General features: G+C 40.7%; 4 protein-coding genes across 6 annotated transcripts; 3 read left to right on the top strand and 1 right to left on the bottom strand.

Moving 5' to 3' along the window:
* The first annotated feature begins 106 nt into the window (after positions 1–106).
* Positions 107–5,649, top strand: snorc (secondary ossification center associated regulator of chondrocyte maturation). 2 transcript variants are annotated; one of them, XM_085805149.1, is made up of 4 exons: positions 152–346; positions 4,200–4,367; positions 4,498–4,632; positions 4,754–4,950. In XM_085805149.1, the coding sequence occupies exons 1-3, from the start codon at positions 274–276 to the stop codon at positions 4,605–4,607; spliced, it is 351 nt and encodes a 116-aa protein (XP_085661275.1). In that variant the 5' UTR covers positions 152–273; the 3' UTR covers positions 4,608–4,632; positions 4,754–4,950. The 2 variants fall into 2 exon arrangements, with proteins under 2 accessions (XP_085661274.1, XP_085661275.1); XM_085805148.1 differs by having other exon boundaries at positions 107–346; positions 4,498–5,649.
* A 1,297-nt stretch (positions 5,650–6,946) lies between these two features.
* On the top strand, positions 6,947–9,686 carry LOC146970556 (G protein-coupled receptor 55). Its single transcript, XM_085805146.1, has 3 exons — positions 6,947–7,060; positions 7,876–8,617; positions 9,196–9,686. Exons 1-3 carry the CDS (start codon positions 7,056–7,058, stop codon positions 9,400–9,402), a joined length of 954 nt encoding a protein of 317 aa, XP_085661272.1. The 5' UTR covers positions 6,947–7,055; the 3' UTR covers positions 9,403–9,686.
* A 1,840-nt stretch (positions 9,687–11,526) lies between these two features.
* itm2cb (integral membrane protein 2Cb) lies at positions 11,527–16,506 on the bottom strand. 2 transcript variants are annotated; one of them, XM_085805136.1, is made up of 6 exons: positions 16,209–16,506; positions 14,254–14,388; positions 13,969–14,157; positions 13,766–13,876; positions 13,447–13,597; positions 11,527–12,754 (listed from the first exon to the last, which is right to left on the bottom strand). In XM_085805136.1, the coding sequence occupies exons 1-6, from the start codon at positions 16,293–16,295 to the stop codon at positions 12,663–12,665; spliced, it is 765 nt and encodes a 254-aa protein (XP_085661262.1). In that variant the 5' UTR covers positions 16,296–16,506; the 3' UTR covers positions 11,527–12,662. The 2 variants fall into 2 exon arrangements, with proteins under 2 accessions (XP_085661262.1, XP_085661261.1); XM_085805135.1 differs by having other exon boundaries at positions 13,969–14,160; positions 16,209–16,504.
* A 1,555-nt stretch (positions 16,507–18,061) lies between these two features.
* hes6 (hes family bHLH transcription factor 6) lies at positions 18,062–20,122 on the top strand. The gene is made up of 4 exons (XM_085805134.1): positions 18,062–18,395; positions 18,509–18,595; positions 18,752–18,833; positions 19,190–20,122. Exons 1-4 carry the CDS (start codon positions 18,318–18,320, stop codon positions 19,603–19,605), a joined length of 663 nt encoding a protein of 220 aa, XP_085661260.1. The 5' UTR covers positions 18,062–18,317; the 3' UTR covers positions 19,606–20,122.
* Positions 20,123–21,173: the final 1,051 nt, after the last annotated feature.

Here is a 21,173-nt window from a genome sequence, read left to right as displayed (position 1 = left end):
CCCCCCCCCCACGCACTTCGACTGTGTGGTCGGAGGGGTTTTGGAGTGGGTGGGCCCTGGGATGATGTGTTCACAAAGTCCACACTGTCCAGACAATCCTGTGCTCACCTTAGTCCCACCCCTGAGCTGCCTACCTTTCCCGGCTCTCTACTCCTCTCCTGCTCCTCTGCCAGGCTCAGTTGCTCGTTGGACGCCGCCGCCGCCGCCTCAAGGAGCTTTTGGAGACGCTTTTCCTTTCCTCTGCCTGACGGTCATCCCTCACAGCCCACCACCATGGTTCGCAGCAGTATCTTCAGAGTCTTCCTGCTGGTGCTCCTCGGCCTCTTGGTAGCCTTTGTACACACAGGTAAACTTTCTGTTGGGTCCGACACTTTTTTTACTTCCTTCATTTCTCTGGTAAGAAACTGTTTTTTAGTTGTTTTTTTTACGAGTATGGTGGCAGGAAATTGTACCAAGTGCATCTGAATGAAGTCACCAGCCCCTTGTTATTGGAAAAAACAGCTCATTTTGAATGTTAGCTGAGCTTTTCCACAGCCAAACACTGTTTCCTTGAATTAGTGGAACATGTAATAATGTGTAAGTTTAACATTTTATATTTTAAAATGCTTATAAGTTCTTGTTTATCAGCTCTGTGTGCAGATAAACAGGCTGCTGTTCAATCCCACATAGGCATCAAATCAAAAGTGTGTGTGTGTACGTGTCATTTTTGCCATCTTTTCACACACACACACACACACTCTCTCTCTCTCTCTCTCAGACTTGGATGTGTGAGTCTGCAGCAGCCTGATGTAAATGATGCAGTTGTTGAAGCTCTGGGGGCTGTGAAAGCTGCTCTTTGACAAACAGGATGACTCGGTTGCTTTCATGATGTCTGATGTTTGTATGAAACTGAAAACCAGCTCGCTGCCCTCAGACCAGGCTGAAGTGGTTCTATGTAGCGCCGGTGCGGGTTCCAGGTAGTGGCGCACAGGAGCCGAGTCTGTTTGATAAGTGAGGAGGAGGTGGTAGTTAAAAAAAGCAGGTAATGATTGCGTTTTAATCCAAGAGGTTGGTTTTTTTTATGATGTAGAAAGTGTTTATATCTGTGGCATTTCACACCAACAGACCTCTGGTTTTCCTTTGCATACACTTACTTCTGTCTATATTTCTTTGTTCCTCTTTCTTTTCACACGCTCAAAGCTTGAAGAAGAAGAAAAAAAGATCTCTGGTTTGAGCAGTTCTCAGGCCCAGAGGTTAGAGCAGAGGTCAAGATGGCAGTGAGGATGATCTTATCCTGTTGAGAGAAAAAACACAGCTGTGAACTGTTCCCCCCTTTTTTTTTTTTAAACATGGGACACAAAACTTTTAGTGTTACAGAAAAAAGCCTGCGACCCAAAACCATGTTGTGGTTTCTAACACTGCGGTGCTACCGCTTGTCTGCTTCTCTCTAAAAATACCCAGCAGCCTCCTCTTGAGTGTACAATTTGGAGGTGGCAACACATTTTCAGTGTATCGCAGCTTATGTGGATGGAGACCAGGGAATTTTTTTTTTCAACCATCTAAGCAAACAGTTTTCTAAAAGGCCAACTTCACAGCTAGATAAAGGTTAAGGAAACCAAAGAGAAATGTTAGTGAGGGATGGATGAAAGCGCTCTGCTTGGTTTTATGTACCAACACACAGGGAACTACCTCGTCAGCTGAGTCACCACGGGAAAAATAATCATGTGTCAGATAAGAAGTTTTAAGCAAGAGTATGATAGTTAGTCACACTCTTTGATCTTCCTCAAATCGACAGTGTGAGAAACTCAGAGTGTTAAAACAAAAAAGGGTTTTGTTTTTTTTTATCAGATGTGACGATCAGCTCTAACAACCAAACTCAGTCAATGGTCAAAACTCATTGGTCATTTGTCTGATATTTTACAATGTAGCCACCGACTGTGGGAGTTAAAGAGGGTGAAGCAAGGACACACACACAACATGTCATGCTGCATCACTCGCGGTTTCAATGCTCTGCAAAGTTTCTTTTCACACAAACCCGTCTACGTACTTTGTCATCTCTCTAGCTGGTGTGAAATCCTGACCTGAACAGATAAATGGCCTTCTGTGTTTTTAGTGTCTTAAATCTGCCTTCCTCACAGTCTGGACCTGTGTGGCGTAAGAGAACGAGGTTCATCTTTGAAGACATAACTACACTGATGTCTGTGGTTATTTCTTTAAAAAGTGTGACATAATATGGCTGAACTGTCTCACGACACTATATTATAGTGTCGTGAGACAGTTCAGCCATTAGTGGTTGGAGGGATCGAAACTCAACCAGAATAACCAGAGGAGTTGTAACTGAACCTGATTCGGTTGTGACACGTGAATACAAATGATAGGTTGTAATGGTTAGCTTCAGGAGTGGATTAATAGTTTAAATAGATCACTTAAAGCCCAGATAATCAATTAACATGCTTGGCTCAAAGTAATAGATGAAAACTGCAAACTAACATCTGAAATAGTAAAAGAAATATGGACAAACAATTTAAGTATTAGCTTAAACTAATGAATAAACAGTAACAAAGTAATAACATCCAACTTGACAGTGAGAACACATTTGGAGCATGATGGGTGGTGCTGGTGGAGGGCGTTATGTGAACTCATCTGATATTGGTCAACTGAAGATGGAAACCACTGACACACTGCATAAGACCAATGTTTTTCTCACGTATACTCATTCCATTTTACAGAAATGACAAGCTTGAGTAAACCCCTGTTTGTGGAAACAAACACCAACGGAAAACATTGTGTTATTATTTTTTGCCTTCTTATTAAATCAAGCTGTCCGTAAGGCACAGCCTTTTACACACAGGGACTATTTAATAAACAAGTTTGTTTGACATCCAGTGCCCAGCCGGTGCCTGGTTTGGGCCTGGCTGGTTGTTACTGGTTGCAGCCCGCCGCCCCGCGTGACCGCACAAGCTGCCTTTTGTGCCCTCGGCTGAAGGCCTCATTGATGGCTGAGCTGGACGGAGGCCCGGGCCTCCAGACCTTCGGCCAGCTACAGGACAGGGAGCTGCACACGATGCAGAGTCAACACGGCAGCATCAAAATACATCAGAAGTGCAAATCAGAGTTCAGAAGAGACCACAACATACTGAAACTGAAGACAGGAAATTATATCACACTGGTTTATTACTAATCTAATCATGTTTACCGCTTTTGTACTGACAATAAAATGAAGCTTCACTGATAAAGGAACGCGATGAAAAGACGGGAAACAGGGTCAAAGAGTTTACCAAGGGCGTCAGAGGCTACAGAGTAAATATGTAGCATTAAATAAGCTGAGTGTAAATATGTTTGGATTAGGGTTTTGTCGGTATGCATCAAGCAGAGGACAGGATGAGTGAATCAGTGAGTGTGTGAATGGGTGGGCTTGTGAGCGAAGAGTTTGTTTTTTCAGGCGAGATGAAGATCAGATTTTTCCCGTTTCTCTGAATTTCAAACGAAGTTGTGCAGCTGTTCAGTTATACAGAGAAACGGCTGCAGCTGAGCAACTTGAACATTTTAGCAGTTTGCAGAGGTTGTAGGGAAACAGAATAGCGGCCCTGAGAGAGAGAGAGAGTGGGAGTGACCCTGTTCTTCTGGCTGCTGCAGAGGTGTGAAAAGTCTCAGGGTAACTTCATGCTCAAACGGGAAGAATGTCAGAGGACAATTTGGGATGGACAGAGAACAGACGACTGATTGGCAGGAGACAAAACAGCAGAGTACAGAAACTGGGCCCCATAAATAGTGACAAAATCCCCTAAAGCTGTTTGTATTCAAGTATAAAATATAGCACAAAATATCTGCTACTGAGCTGAAATAATCAAACAAACCTCTGTCGGGGTGTTGTTGTTGTTTGAGGTACAAGACGAGCATGGCTGAGTCCTTGTGGAAAAGAGAAACATGCTGAGAGGCTACCTGTAGCTCAAACGCACAAAATGTTCATCCTCTACAAAGACATCCTTATGCACAGGCCTCAGAGCCGTTAACCCAGTGAGACAAGAGAGAGGCTGTTGGAGTCGCTACAGACAGACGGGGCCGTGCACACAGCCAGGCCTCTGCTAAGCCCCAAGGCTTCAGTGAAAAGTCAAACAGAGCCATTAGCAATGAAATTACCGCCTTAAGAAAACAAGAAGTCAATACTGCACAGCAGGGACGGGGATTGAGTGATATCATGTCACCGTTTTTTTTTGCAGAGACAGTCGCAGACCCTGCGTCAACAGCCAGGGACAACCAGGACACCATGTCTGGAGAACCACCCAGTGATGTCACGACCAAAGACCCTTTCCAGGACTTGACAGAGCAGTCCTTCACCAGCGACTACGAGGATGCCACACACCCCCAGGCCATGGATGAAGAGGAGGGTAAGACTGAAGACTGACACCACTAGTGGTTTTCTCAGCACAACCACATATATTTTTATGTATTCAGATTATTAAAAATATAACTATTTGTATTTTGCCTGTGTGTGTGTGTGTGTGTGTGTGTGTACAGGGGTGCTGGGGCCGGGGGCCATCACAGCCATCGTTATAGCAGTCTTCCTGGGTGCGTCTGTCCTCCTCGCCCTCATCGTCATCACACTCAGAAAGTTCACCGCATCCTAGAGCGCGTGCGTCTCATCTCGTGTGTGTGTAAGTGTGTGTACGTGTATGTGTGTGTGAGTGTGTGTTTTTATGACAATGGAAGTGTTTACGTTTGTCGTTTGCCTCTCGCCTCTCGCTCCTAACTCTCCCTCATCTGTCTTTCAAAGATGAGCTGTGTCCTCTGCTTTGCTGTAGATGCTGAAAACTGTGGCAGGTCCCTTGGCTGACAACTTTACAGATATTTTAACCTGTAAACTCACTCTGAACTGTTGCTCCTCAACATATCCACTTGTTGCTAAAGGTGTAATGTTAGAAACTGGCTGGCTCTTCCAGTGGAAATCGTTGTCAATGTCATTTTTAATTTTGTTCAGCTTTTTACTTTTCACTTTTCATTTCAAGATCTTACATGCATGCTGTAAAAGGATGTTTAATGTTGGTAGGCTGTTTGTTTTCTTGTCTTGAGAATTTGGTGTGAAATATCCTCCATTTGTACATGGTTTAGAAGTGTGTGTATGTCTGTGTGTGCGTTTTCGCAAGTATGCGTCTTACTATTTCCAATCAGTAAGAAAGATATTTGAGAACTATGGGCCTATATATGAGGGTTTTGTTGTTTTGAATTAGTCTTTCACAATGATTTTACCTTGCAGCAAAATAATTTCTAAAATATTCCCCTGGTGTCAGCAGTGTACACGTTTTAAAGTTTGTTTTGCACCATTTGCAAACATTTGTGAAGTCAAAATAAGAAGAAAACATTTTTTAAAAAGGCTCCTTCAATGAATGTAAACAGGGTAGTCGGTTTGTTTGTTTGACCTGCAGAGCAAATATGAAGTCAGAGCATGGAAGAATGTGTGTTGTGCACTCAAGTGAGTCTTTGTAGTTTTTTTTAAAGTTTTTTTTTATTATATATTTGCAAAGGGAAAACTATTTTAGTAAAATTATTTTGTGTTTTTCTATTCTCAGCCACATGGCTGAATGTTGCCATGGTAATTTCACTGCCCAGTGTTTTTGTTTTGATTTATTTTGAGATTAAAATTGAATAAATAAATACAATAAATCAGGTGCCAAACATCTGTGACTACTGTGTATTTTCAACACACGACCACTGATTCAACTGAGTTTTTTCATATTATTTTTATAACCAGTAAAACCAGTCCTACTGAAAATAAACTGATATAAGGCATAACATGGATTTTTAGTTTTTCCCGTCTATGATGCCAGGATTATATTTCTGTTTGTTTTCTGTTTACATTTACAGTGCGTCTCCGTCTACAACCTTTCTTCACTCACAACAGTAGGTGGCAGTGTGGCTGATAGCTTTGTTGGCATTTGCACGATAACCCAAAAATGAAAGTAGCATTATATTGTTGTGCTCTAATCATACACTTCTGTTTACTCCAGTTTAAAACATGCCACTTTTGACAAGAGGGTCAATTCAAATTGCCCACTACAAACATCAATATCAAAAAGTCATGTAATTCACATCTGTTGAAAGGCTAGAAGAACAATCTTCCCACACTTGAATACAGTTAAGTCATCTCAGCACTTGAAACCAGGAAAACCCCAGTCACAATCACAGCCTAAATCTCTCTCTGCAGTCTCTCACATATTTGAAAGCTATCTTTCAGGGACTAGTGAATCGCAACACTGGGTACATATCAGCAATTACTGCTGATTTCTAATCTGATAAAAAGAAAGGGAAAGTATTTGATATTAAAAACTAGGAGGAACAATCCAACATCTAGAAATATGTCTCTTTTTTTATTAGGTAAATAATTTAGTGAACACTCACATTCACATGCTCAAATGTACGTGACTTCAATTTCCCGCTGGAGGAAACCACAGTTTTACAGAAATACTGCTGTGTTGGCCAACAGTGCTTGTGACTCTTTAGTCTGTCTGCTAAGCTGTTTTCTGTTTTTACCAGGCTAGCAACATAGCACCATATTGGTCATTTGGTCAATCATTTGGTTGACCACCTTGGTCTGGACTGAAACACAAGATGACATCCATGGTTTTTCTTAGAACCAACCAAAAGCCATGAAATTTGGCTCAGACGTCAAAGTCCTGCTCAGAATGAGCTGTAATCACTGTACTAATCTAACCCTTAGCTTTTTATCCAGTAATTCTTGTCTTTGTATTTTTAATGCTGTGAAACGTCTCTGAATCTGAAACACAACCACCGTATTTATCACTTTTATACACTTTTTTCTGATCTTTACATATACAAATGAAATCTACAAGTATGGCAGAGTGCAGTGATGACAAATGTGAAAACAAATGAAAAGATTATACTGGCTGAATGGGTTAACCTCTACTTTTAAACTACAGTAATACCAACACACACTCAATGCATGGTACGTAAGTGGCATGACTCAGGAAGTGGTGATGAAACAACAAAGGTAGTAAAAAGAAGAAGTGTCTGGCACATACAGTCTGGCAGACAGACTGAAACATTCAGTGAGAAGATCCATGAGGTAATGACACAACTGCCATTTCACATTTTCTGCTTATAAATACCAAATATTAAACTTTTTAGACGTTAGTGTTGCATTTAAATCTATATAAGGAAGTGAACCTGAAAGTAGATATTTTATCAAGCAGCTTAGCTACGAGACAAGCCAGACGTTGACAAGTGTGCAACAAGAAATAGGCGATTGAACTGAAGGGGCCTTGTTCTTGATCTCTCTAATGTGTCTTTATAACCAACTGGAAATGTTTGCATTGTGTATGCAGTGTGTTTATTGTTTTATGAATTAGAGTAGTTATATTTTAGTTATAAATTATTATATTTATTTTTATATTTACCCCCAGTGGCTATTGCAGAGTAACTTTTTGCATTTGGATGTATTTAAATCACTAAACATTCATATCATTATGAAACTTTTTATTATCTTAAATCATAGACAGGTGCATTGAAAACAGTCAGTCAAATATGCAGATCCTCAGTGTGGTTTAAGATGTTTATCTGATGGGTACTTTCGAATTAGGGCATTACTTCTCATTTTAAAATACACTGAGCATAAAAGAATTTAACTTAATTAATATACTGTATACACTTAATGTAGTCTTGTTTTGGTCTGTACACCAGAAACCAGGAACACAAAAAACAAGTTCAGCCCACACAACTTTGAGGTTTCAAGTGGCTTGGTACAGTTGCATGTTTCAGTGTGGGAACAAAGAATAACAACAGGAAATTAAGATTTCACAGACATTTTCTCAACTTAAATATGGCTTTGAAATTCTGGCAGAGCTGTTGAGTAAAAATGAAACATAACTTTTATTCCTCCAGTGACACCATGGAAACTAAAATCAACTGTTCTTTTGAAGAGGTGGACAGCCTGATGAAGTCCCTGGAGCTGGTCATTTACATACCCATTTTTGTTTTTGGTCTGATCCTGAATGTTATGGCATTGTTGGTGTTTTGCGTCTTTTTGCGAAAATGGACTGAATCAACCATCTACATGACCAGTCTGGCTCTGATGGACCTGCTTCTCCTCTTCCCTCTTCCCTTTAAAATGCATGCGACTAACCGGCACTGGCCCTCCTACCTCCAACCTCTCTGTTCAGGATTGGAAAGCCTATATTTTGTTGGAATATATGGCAGCATCTACACCATCATGTGTATTGCTGTGGACCGATGGGTGGCCATCTGTCATCCTTACAAAGCCAAAGTGCTGCGATCACGTAAAGTGGCCCTGGGGACTTGTGTGACGGTGTGGTCGCTGGTGCTGGGGGTGCTCTCTCCAAACATCCACCGCTTCAGAAGTGATGAGGAGAAAGAATTCCACTGTTTCCACAGGTTTTCTGAGAATGGCTGGAGCCCGCCAATTATCATCTGTCTGCAGGTGTTTGGGTTCCTGGTTCCTGCACTGGTGGTGGTTTACTGCTCTGTTTGGACCATCTGGGCACTTAAGAAATCTGGCCAGAACAGCCCCAAGAGCAAGGCCTGCGTGAAAATCATCTACAGCAGTTTGAGTGCCTTCCTGGTGCCTTTCACCCCGAGCCACATCGCCATCTTTCTGCAGTTCCTGGTGAGACAAAGTTCATTTTATTTAAACTGAATTCTAAAGTGAGGACAGTGAAGCAGTTATGAGAAGATAACAATCAAATGTGGCAAAGATAATCTCACCTCAAGGGTTATTTAGTAGATGTTCTTGACAGATGCAGATGCGGGTTTTGTCCAGTTTATTATAGATTTCGGTCTTTGCTTCAAGGACCTCTCATTATTGGCTCAACAAATGTATAGGGTTTCATTCCAAAATACAATATATCCATTGAAAAAAATGCAATGTTTACAAATCTGACTATTTAAAAAAAAAAAAAAAAGAAGACCACGCCCTGAACCCCCAAAATTCAATTTAGCATTAATTTTAGTATTTTATTTTTTTGTTTTTTGTTCTTAGATTGATCAGCATTTGCCAGTTTTGTGCCAAGTCACTGTTGAATCCAAATGTCTCCTCTCTTATTTTGCATACAGAATCAAGCAGACTACTTTTATAGCAATGCATGGTTTAGTAAGGGAGATACTTGTGGTATAACTATGAGAGTGATAAAATATTCTTTGCATACATGTAGACGAATTCCACCCTAACTCTTTACATAATCCTAGGTGCATCAAAATGTGATTCAGGACTGCAGCGCCAAGACCAGGATCAGCCTCTTCATACAGGTGGCGTTGTGTCTGTCCAACATCACCTGCTGTCTGGACGCTCTATGTTACTACTTCATTGCCCATGAGGTGAGGAGCACAAAAAACACCTTCAGGATGTCAATGACCAGCCAAAGAAGAGCCACTTTCAGCACCTCAGAGGTCTGAAGATGAGACAATGTCGAGTTTAAATGTACAGTAATCTGCCCTCAGAGAAGTGCTGATTGTGTAAAGAACGGACTTCCTGGGTTTTAGAGCGATGCACTTAAACAAGAGCTGGTATTGTTTCCATTAGCAAGAGTGGCATGCACTATTAGAGTAGGCCGTGGAGCAGGTCAGAGTGCAATTGCAATTACCTTCAGTGCTGAACGATAGCTAAAATGTTTTTGCCCAGTAACAGGAAGCTAGTGGTCCTCTCTGTAACCTCAAAGAGCCCTAATGCCTAAATGTAGGCAGAAAAAATAAAATACACAAACCAAACCCACCATAACATGTTTCTAGAACAATTTAAGGGATAGGTTTGTGAGAATATATTCTCGAGTTGTCCTCAGTGACAATGAGCGGGTAACATGGGTTACAATTCATCTTAAAACTAGGCTGTCATAGAGCATTCACCTTTACTGAAGATCTCAGGCAAGGTTAACAGGCAAGGTCTGCATTTAAGATCAGGACCAATACATTTTAGACCTGTTTGATTCAGGGGATACTTTTAGTACTTTATGAACCTTCTCATAAGATGCAACTAATTAGCATACTATTAGGTTGTATAGTGTTTTTCATAAGATGCTGATTTATATAATAGGTCAACAAAAAAATAAGCAAACTGAAGAAAGTAATTTCAGATTCAGTTTCATTGAAATATAAACTCTCAAATACTTGAAGTTATATTCATGGACCTGTCCTGTAAATCATTATAAAAAAGGACTGCATCATAGTGACAGAGACTTTAACACTTGTATAGATTTTAAATGTATCCATGACTTTTTTAATGCATAAAAAGATATCAAGTATGGTTACATTTAATATGTAGTCTTAATAGAGTAGTCTGCTAAAAGTTTTATCAATCGAAACTGACTGACTGTGTGTTTTGTTACGTTATGTTATAACTTCCTTGCTTTCATGATAACATGCTGTTGGTCATGAAATACGTACATGTAATTTTTATTTGGTTTGTTTGTCCTTTTTTATTATGATGATGATGTAGCTTCCTAAATGTGCAATAGTTTCATGTGAATTTATTAAAAGGCTCACTGTAAATGGCAGTCAGTCCAATTTAAGTTATACAAAACTCTTCATGGGACTATTTTGATATTATTATGTTACAGGGGACATAATTTATGAGAGTGCAGTCAGGGCTAAACCCCACAAGTACATTAAGACGGCCTCAGCCTAATCTTGCTGATGTTGAACAGTCACTTTGTAGGAGCAGTAAAGGTGACATCAAAGATGCTTGCTACAAGCAGGAAGGTTACAATTATTAAGTGAAAGGTTAGTGGGCTGATCAGGAAGTTTACTGCTACATTATTGCTGTTTCATGACATACTTTAATTTGTGAAAAGCTATGACCAGAAAAAAGACATGACACTCTCATTTTTTGGTTTACTTGGATAATTTCTCTTGATACTTTAATTTTAGCACTAGTTCTCTTTGTTGAGTTTCAGGTTTTTTTTCTGTTTACTCTTTTTTCTGTTCTGTTCATTTTGGTTTCTGTCATTGTGATATGATTTGTTTTTGTGACATTGTGGAACTTTAAAAGTAAATTGCAGTTTGCTTGTAAGGCAAATTTTCTCTTCTTCCATCCCACAAACACAACCTAGACAACAGCGCTCGCAATGATGAATTATAAATGTAAAATTAATATTTATCAGAACAAATCCCCTGTCAGGAGGACAATGTAGCCTTGGCTTGTATACTTTTTTTATATAATAAAGCTTTAATAAACTGATTACAATCTATTCTAAAACTGCTTACATTTCTGAAGTCTTTATGAGTGGGTTGATGCAATACTCATAGATCAATACGACGTTTAATATAAGAACGAAAATAGTTTTACTACTTATATAGCGTGATCCCGAGACACATACACATAACTGCATGTTCCACTTTCATTATGTCTGTACAAGCTGTGAGGAAGTTTGCACAGTAAAAATAAAGTCTTTGTTTCCCTTTCTAGAGCCTAGCTCCCTTTCAACCAAATTTATTTGGTGTATTTTTTTTTCCAGTTAATCTTGCCCGTAATTTGCATATTTATGATGTAGTGACTCTTTTCAGTTAGCATATAAAAGACAAAAATAAAGTTTGATCATTTATTCTTAAAGCAGCAAGAAATTACAAGAAAATTGACTGTACAGCTAAATAAGGTATTCAAGACAATGAAATATGAGCACATATCACATGTCTCTCACAACTGAGACTGATTTGCTCCATGATGCACATTAGAAAGACACCCCCAATTTTTTCTCTTAAGTTGGGACAAATCAACATTGTAGAGATAATGATGGCAAGATAGGAAGGATTGGGAACTGACAAGAACTTAAGACAAAAGACAAATTGAAGTGAAGAGGAGGAAGAGTTTTAGCCTTTGATATCATCTACAGTAAGTGATCTAGACTATAAAGCATTCTTTCTAAATATTTCATATACCCTTAACACTAAGCATATGATTGCTTACTGCAGACTTTGGTACCTTTTTTCCCCTCTAAAGCACTGCTACTAATTACAGTCTAAAGCCATTTATATCCAAGGAGTAGGAAAGTGTGATACCAAAGGAAAAAAATGACAAACCAGAAAGAAATGATCATTCACAAAACAAATAAATTTCAGATAAAAATCTATGCATGTAACAATATGAAATTAATTTACAGTATATATTGCTTAGGAACAATCAAATTTATATACACCATTCATGAATGATAAAAAACAGAAAGAAACATCTAAACTACATGAGGTATGTTTTGCCATTTTCTGACCTTCTGACAAAAAACTTAAATAAAAAATACAACCAAGAAACAAATAATCACCCAAGTGCACACAGTGCAAGCAGCTTCCAAGTATCCTTACCATCACCCACAGTCCACTGGGTTACTAAATAACAAGGACAGGTCTAAAAAAATTAAATAAAGTTCTGTGAGGAACACTACAAACTGACACACATTGACATTAACTTCTTTTGCACAACATGACAAGCTACAGATATATCCATACACATTTTAAACATCACCCAAATATACAAAATAAACATATTGACAATATACATAAACAATAATAGAATATTACAGTTAGAGACAAAAAATAAAAAACATCAAAAGTGAAACTGAAACAGTTGGACAAATACTTGCTTTTAAAGTGCAGTTAAAAGCCTAAATAATTCAAGAGGTATGCTTTGAAATTGGCTTCAGTGTTGAATGGCTGTGATTTCCACCTCAGATTTAGACCCTGTCGCAGATGACAGTGTCAACCACAAAAGTGTTCTCGAAATGACGAATGCTGTGGCACTTCTTTGTTTCACGCCTCTCAATACCTGGAAGAGAAGACACGTTTCAATTATTTGTTCAGAACTGAAAGACGAGGTTTGCAGTTTTCATATAGCCTGTACAGCTACTGGTCTTGTGCCTACATTGTCCATTTTGAATCAGCAGACGTGTTTCCCTCCAATCACATCCATATATGTACAAAGGGGAAGTTTGTTGCATCATTTCTAAAGCCCTCATGCCAATCAAAGGCACCAATGAAAGAGATATCACTCATGCGCATCACTGCCACCTCCACAGCGTGTGGATGTGTCCACGGCACTACAAGTGAGTCATATAGCAGGAAGTTCCTGAGCTGTGCCCACACGCACACACACACACTGACATCAAAATCAGGCTGCTAGGCTATTAGATGAGGATTTCACACTGTAAAAAAAAAACTGTCTGAAATATTCACTGGAAAAGACCCATTTTGGATCTGGTAGTATTTTTTTTTACTGCATGATGATTCAGTCTTAAGACTGAATCCTTGTGTCCCTGTCATTCATTGCAGAAATACTTTTCTTATCAGGTACAGAGAGATCACAGTAATCAAGCACATGTCTCATAATTTCACACCTCACACGGGTTGGTGTGAAAGTGGATGATAAATTAGCGGAAGTAACCCAGCAACTCATCGCTCATTATTCAGCATCATCCATCACCAGAGTAAATTTTGTTGAGGAAATGAATGTTTACTCACGTCTGCGCTGGTTACGGCGTTTGAGGCGGTAGGTTTCTTTGCCATAGCATAGCCTGTGAATGAATGGGCCGAGCTGCCTCATGTTCCTCACCCTCCCTGTCACCACCATTTCCTCCTGGATGATGTAAGTCTGAGGAAGGTACGTCCCTCTCTGTGGCAAAGAGACACACATGAATCACTCAGTTGGTTTGTCTGTGGGAGGAACAGTGCAGGCAGGAAGATGGGAACACACTGTCCTTCACTCTCTCTCAGACAGCCGTTTGTCTTTAACAATGATTTTCCTCAGTGACATAGACAGTGTGGTCAGAGAGTGCCTCACCTTGACATTGACAAGCAGCTCCCACAGGTTACGAGGAGGCATCACCAAGGTTGTGTTTAGCTCAGTGATGTAGCACTTGTCCAGAGCGATGTCATGATAAGCTGTGAGCCCCTGGAATAAAATAAATGCAATGATTAAATCCATCTTTAAACACTTTAATTGGAAAATGTAAAGAGAGTGAACATACAGATGTCTGAACCTACCCTCTGGAAGTCGTGGATGATATCAGCAGGGTCGCTGCCGCCGAAGTGTGGCACAGGCACGCTGATCTGTTCATAGTTGTCATCAAGGTAGATGCCGACATTCTCCTCAAGTTCTTGCCGCCCCCTCAGAGGAGCGTAGACAGAGTCCTCATAGACAACACGGCAATGGAACAAGCTGTCTTCTGGGATCTGCTAAATGAACGCAACAGAGCTGAGTTAGCACGTGTAAATGCATTTTTGTATTCAGTGCTGCTGGTAAAGTAAGAGATAGTAGAGTGAACTGACTTGAGGTATAAAGTAGTAGCGATAGATGTAGACGGAGGCCAGCACCAGTCCTGACAGGAAAACCACCAGGCCAAAAATGAGGCAGCACAGGCCAGTTGGAAAAGGCTTCTTGGGCCTGACAAGAACTGGCTGTCCCTGTAAAGAGAGAAAACATTGTGGTTAGAAAAGAGATCAAGGACAAATAGGTAAAGTGAGCTCGTTAGCCAGGAGGCTGTGGTGTATAACTTTCTAATAATACAAAATCTGTGTAAAATGATGCAAAGGACAGTTTTGTGATGTCAGCATCAGAGGACATCTTGTCCTTTGCGTACTGCCCCTCTTTCCTGTGCAAAGTCCAAATTGTAACAGAGTTAATTCTGACAGGAGGCAGTTGCCAAGTCGTTAGTCAAGTGAGGAGATCTGGTAGACGTAGGATGGTCTGAAATGAGACATGCCAGATGCCCACCCACAGTCTCTCAGTCAATCTGCTGCCTCTCCCTACTACTGTTGCCATGGAGAGCGGAAGCAGGGAGAGCAGATTGTGCCAGGCTCTGACGAAGATGCTGGCACGTGGCTGTCTGGGTCTATTCTTGGAGGCCTACTTCCACACTCCTTATTTGCAGTTAGCTCTCTAGCTCCCTAAGTGGGAGTCAAAATGAGAACAACTACGTGGAGCAGGAGTCCCTCAGCAGAGGCGGAAATATTAATAGATCTACACACATTGGCAATGACGCCTTTTCTAGCCGTTGCAGCCAATCAGATACCACACCGCCTTTATCATGTGTTGTACTTATGTTGACGTAACAGACAGGTGAAAAAATGCTGTTTGCTGAAGTGATGGATGCGTCATTGACTGTAATTCACTGTGTACAGAGCGTAGGAAAAAAAGAAGAGGATGAGGATTAGACAGGCGTGCATTCATTAGCCTATGTGCCGGAAATCTAATTATGTACAACTCCTGGGAGGTAGTCCAGAAAAGAGGCTAAGAAAGGGGGGCCTTACTGTTACAAACCTGACTTGTTGAATAGTTAATTCAGATGAGGCTAATCAGGACAGACTTTATCTATCTATCTATCTATCTATCTATCTATCTATCTATCTATCTATGGGTACCAGTTGTCATTAAACTTCAGTATTTGTCCATATTTTTGGTCATTTTGACTTTCATAAATGCCAATTTGGTAGAAGAAGAAAAAGCCTAGGTGCCTTTTAGACCAAATATCCACTGTTTATACACACTACAGTAATCCTGGATTACCACTCACTTTCCCATGGGCTCTCGCCTCTCAGGCGCTACCTGCAGGACTCACTAGGTATAACACTAAGTGACGTCAGAGACTGCTGCAGTGACCACATCTGACAAGTCTGTTGTTTTCTCATTTTAGCAAAAAACGGATGCTGGTTTCTTATGTTGCTTAAAGAATTATTGTAATTTTTTTAAAGTCTATATGGATAATTAATGAAGCACTTGGAGGGATGGTGACATACATCTGAGGGCACACAGTGGACAGCCATCTGCAGTGTGTCCTCACAGTGGCCAAACAAGGTGACGTAATGTCAACATCCCCAGGCTGGGCAGGGATGGTCTGCAATATTAGACCTAATCCCTCGTTATTATAACCTTGCTGCACAATCAGATTTTTTTTTTCTTCTGAGAAATAATGCCCTGTCACAGCTGCACCAGCAAAAACCATCATGATAGAGTGCAGCATCTTGTGTAAAGGATGGTAACCTATTCTGTTACACAGATATTTTGTGTTTATATATCAGGGTTTAAGCATAATTAAAAAGAACTTAGTGCTACTAGTATTAAAGTAAATTACATAAAGTGATGGTGAATGAACAGGGAAAACAAACAAATATCAGGTAAGAATAAACAGTTTAGCTACAGCCATATGCAAAAGCAGTAATAACTACTGCACTAACACACAAGAGAAATGCCATAACAATAAATAAAGACAAAAGTGCAAACTCACGTGAGGCTGGGGAATAATGATCTTGTCTTCATCGCTCTCTTTTCCAGGCTTCTGCGCCGAGACTGACTGGAAAGTGATCTTCACCATGTTTGATTGTTGAGTGTATATTTGCTTTGTCTCGTTTCTGGTTCAGTGCGCTGGTTTCATCCACTGTGCCGGGAAGATTATATAGCAGCGAACCAGTGTCGCCCCCGGGGCTCGGTGACCTCAGAAGAGCGTCTTCTCTGACGAACAAGCACTGTGTGGGTCTGAAGGAAAAGCCGCCTCGCCGCTGTCAAAATAAGTCCGAGTCCGGCTAAAAGGCTTAAATCTACCTTAAAATACAAGGCTTGTGGGTTTTTTTGGCAAACATATAAAGACACTTTAATGTTTCAGCCTATCTAGGATGGAAAATTCTCATTTTATCTCCCGTTTTGTTTATATTAAAATATGTTGTGCCCTTATTGTGAAGGCAAGTGCCAGATATGGTAGTGCTTTCCGTATTTTATTTAAAGCTGCATCCCCTTTTCCCAACCATGTTCACAACACTATCATCCGGAAATGTAGGGATGTCTCAAACTCTCAGTCAGCTACTACAGCAATAAAGTTAATATTACTAGGTCACAACAACTGATACTTATGATAGTACTTATAATGGGCTCTTTTTATGGGCCCATTAAGGCGTGTAATACACATTGTACAGTACTATGAATTATGTGGGCCTTAATTTGACTGTTAAATAAATAGTAAAATGTAATAAAATGAAATGCTTTTGCAATGTATTTTGTGTAATATTAACCTATAAATTGACTTATATTTAATAAATAGGTCACTAGGTGTTTTCACAAAGGGCCATCAATGACTTTGGCAATGACAAAGATTTAAAGTAGTCAGACATAGGCTAATTGTTATTTTTTGTAACTACATAACAAAGTAAATCTTTGCAGACACCTTCATCACCTAACATCCATCAGCAGTGTACTAAAAATGTATAAAAGTAACAGTGGAAACCACTGCAAATCTAACTACCGGTACATGTACATACATACCCCCCCTCCAATTTATGCAAATGACATAACACATACAAATTTGCACTGACCTACACAACTCTTGTCACCATATGTGAACAGTCATGACAGCATTTCCAAATGACTAACTACAGACATAAGCCACAAAGTGCGATGAATTTGGATAACATAAGAGTTGATGACACAGCAATAAAATCACCAGCGCCACTTGTGAATTCGTTAGAAAAGGCGGTGTAAATGTGTTATGAAGCTCTCTAAATACAGGGATGGCCTCTTCTGGTTTCCACTGCAATAAACCCAGTACTGTTTCCCACTGCTTGTTCATTCCTACAGGATTTTGGCTCTTTACACACTTTACGCATGAGAGTGGTGTACTTGAGAACTGGCTCATCTTTTCCAATTCAGCTTTTAAACAAGTGGAGCATTAGTCTACTCATCATGGGTGGATTGATGGACCACAATCACGCATGAAATTGGCCTATCTACCTAATGATGCAATGTGAGAATTGGCAGATATATGGCCCACAGTAGTGAGCACTCTCTAAATGGCAGTGCTTAGGGATGTGAACATTAACATGAACATTGCTGATTCCTTACAATAATAAGCTGCATTTGGGCTTCAGACTATAAGATCTGTGTCATCCCAAAATCAATGACTGATTGTACCCACCGTTTAAATTATTTAATATCAGCTGTAGCCTATGTATAGACGTTGTTGACAGTCGTTGGATCACATTTCATTTTTCTTCACATAATATGACTTCATCTGCATGGTTAGACCATAGGGTTAGACAGGCTCTCCATTGGTGGTTAGCGGGGACGAGCGTTGCGCGCCCCCGGTGGATGTTGCTCTCGTACCTAGTTCACCTATTCACATGTAAATGAACCGTCGTATATACCAAGTACGCGCCCCCTCGGAGCTGCACTGACGAGCCCAACCTCTCCACTACAAGCTTTTTGTTGGCCGCTGGAGTCGCCCCGGCCATCTGTCCCCCCATTGACGAGCTGTAACGGCTCCTGGGATTAATACCAACCGACCTCCAGTCCAGACCAGTCCAGTCCAGTGGGCTTCTGGCAGCGCCTGGGTTAAACCCTCAACAACATGGCCCCCATCCGTAACAACACAAACGGAATTGACAGAGGTGATGATGACTGCAGCGAGGTCAAGTCTGACAGAAAGGTAAGGGGCCCGTATGACAGTAACAACAACAGTAATATTAATGTTAACGTTTCTGTTTTAACTTGGCAGCAGACTGAGAAAAGTGTACTCCATCGTCCTTACTGTTTTGGCAGATGAGGAAACCTCTGGTCGAGAAAAAAAGAAGAGCTCGCATCAATGAAAGTTTACAAGAACTCCGAGTTCTCATCGCGGACGCAGACGTAAGACAATATGAATACTTAATGTAGGCTTTATGTGGTATTTCCCCCGTTATAAGTGATACGACTAGAACTGGGTTGGTGGTGGGTGCTAATTTAGCTGCTAGTTTGTGATGCTAACGTTTGTTGCTTACTCTTTTTTTTTGTCTCCTGGTGCAGTTACAATCAAAGATGGAGAATGCTGAGGTGCTGGAGATGACAGTGAAACGAGTGGAAAGCATCCTGAAGAATCGGGCTCAAGGTATAAATCAAACTATTAACATCAGGGTTCATTCATTTCCTTCCTTTCTTTCTTATTTTTTTTTTTACCAACCAAAAAACTGAACCGTTATAGTTTAGAGAAGCAAACTACTTACTTGTCACTCTTGTTACGCCGAACAAAATAGTTTTAAAACTAAAACAGACTAGTTTACAACGGTCGGCGTATTAATATTCCAATTCGGCCACAGTCAGGTGCACGTGTGCATCTTCCACTGCGGCTCAGCCAATCAGGAGAGAGAACCGCTTGTTTGGAACGGTTTGACCGTTAGTTCACGTTTCAGAGATTAGTTGCTCAGTAACGGTTGTCCTGCTTTTTGTTTTTCCCCCTTCCCACAGAGGTGGACGCTGTGAACCGGGAGGCCTGTGAGCGGTTCGCGGCAGGCTACATCCAGTGTATGCATGACGTGCATACCTTTGTGTCCAGCTGCCCGGGAATTGACCCTACGGAAGCCGCGGAGCTGTTGAACCACCTCCTGGAGAGCATGCCCCTGAACGACGAGGACCGCCCCCGGGCGACGCTGCTCCCGGACAGCAGCAGCAGCAGCAGCACTTGGTCCCTGTCCGAGAGCATGCACACGGCCCTGGTGTCTCCAGCCCCCTCCTCCACCTCCACCGATGACCTCTGCTCTGACCTGGATGACACGGACTCGGAGCAAAGCCACGTTTCTTCCTCAGAGGAGTCTGATGGCCAGGATGTGTTGATGAGCTTGCCCTCTTTAACTTACCCCAAGTCAGTATGGAGACCCTGGTAGACCCCTGGTAGAAAAAACAAGTAGCATGTTTCAAACTGTAGTAGATCATCATGACTGCGTTGTGGTACAGTAGGGTGTTTTGTGGGATAGGCCTCAGACAAAGACAATGCTGAGATGACAACTCTAAAAACTTAATGAAAATGCATCTGTGAAGCTGTTTGTAAAATAATTTCTGAACTACAATTAAACTAAAATGTATTTAATAAATATGACTAGTAAAAGTATGTAATGTTGCAGAGGTCACAGACCTTTAGGGTCTTCATTTGGAAGTGTATTGGCCTTGTATAGGCCTGCCTTCAGTGAAGGGAGTAAATGCATGTAAATATTTACTTGTTGGATGTAACTGGGCTGTATAGAAGATAGCTGTCCCACTAGAAACCCGTTTTAGCTGTGTGTAAGTTATTTCTTATTTAGGATGTCTTTAACTTTGTATTTATACATGTCAAATTGCTGTTGGTAGGCTACCTCATCTGGTTTTCCTAAGTTTCAACTTTTTAATAAATGTCTTTTGGATAAATCACTTGTTTGAAATTTTATCCGTGCAACAGCTTCTTCAAAAGAGACACATTTCACACACAAGGATCCCACTAACCACCCACACACAGCTGTTTTCAACATGTTAGTTATTACTCTGCAATTGTGGGCCATTTGTGTGCACTCTCTCTGCAAGATCCCTCAGCACATCGTAGACACTTGTGGGGTGTGAAATGAGTAATCCACTCGCTCCTTATATAGGCCTAGCTGAGGATTTGACAAATGGGTTTTATAACTGCAGCTTTTCATGTTGAAGTTTTAAAAATAACAACCACAAACAACATGAGTAGTCATGACTTGGGTCTCTTCTGTAATAAAGCCACCACTATTTTATTTATGCATGTCAGATTAACATTTAATGGTACGTTATATTGGGTTTCCTTGTAGGGTAATAACATTTACCAACAGTATAGTAACAGGAACCTCTTCTAAATCTCTGTTCATAAAACCACATTATACCAGCAGCAGAATAGGGTCAACCGTCTCATGCTGATTCACAGAGACACACTGAAAGCTTGTCTGTGTCTTCAGACGTGAGCTGTGTGGTCCTGGTGAGAGCCACAGACATGGCCCTGCCTCTGCACCATCAGCTCCCACGGCTCCAAATGAATAAGAAAAGACAGCAATCCTGGACAATCCGCCTGTAGTGAAATGTCTCGTCTGGTGTTCCTGTGATGTCCACTCACAAGTGTTGTTTCTTAACACAGACTTAAAGCACCAACACTCAGAGGGATCTTTGTTCGAAAGACAAGAAAAAGATTAATACACTGAGCTCAGGGTTATTAGTTGAATATTTCTCCTGACTGACATGACACTGGGAAATAACTAAGTACTTATGTGCTGCAATTAGGTGCAATTTTAACCTACTTATATGTGAATTTACATTTTAGGTGTAAATAAACTGGAACTCTTCCACCCAGAGCGTTTATCTACCAGCTCCAGTTCAAAAACACATGGTTAGTTTATAAAATATGAAACATCTGAGATTAAACTGCAATATTTCGTTAATATATATAGATCTCATATGTGTAGCA

Source organism: Trachurus japonicus, chromosome 17, assembly GCF_045865225.1.
Source record: "Trachurus japonicus isolate A0001 chromosome 17, Traja_1.0".
Taxonomy (NCBI): domain Eukaryota; kingdom Metazoa; phylum Chordata; class Actinopteri; order Carangiformes; family Carangidae; genus Trachurus; species Trachurus japonicus.
This window is presented reverse-complemented; position numbering and strand designations above follow the sequence as displayed.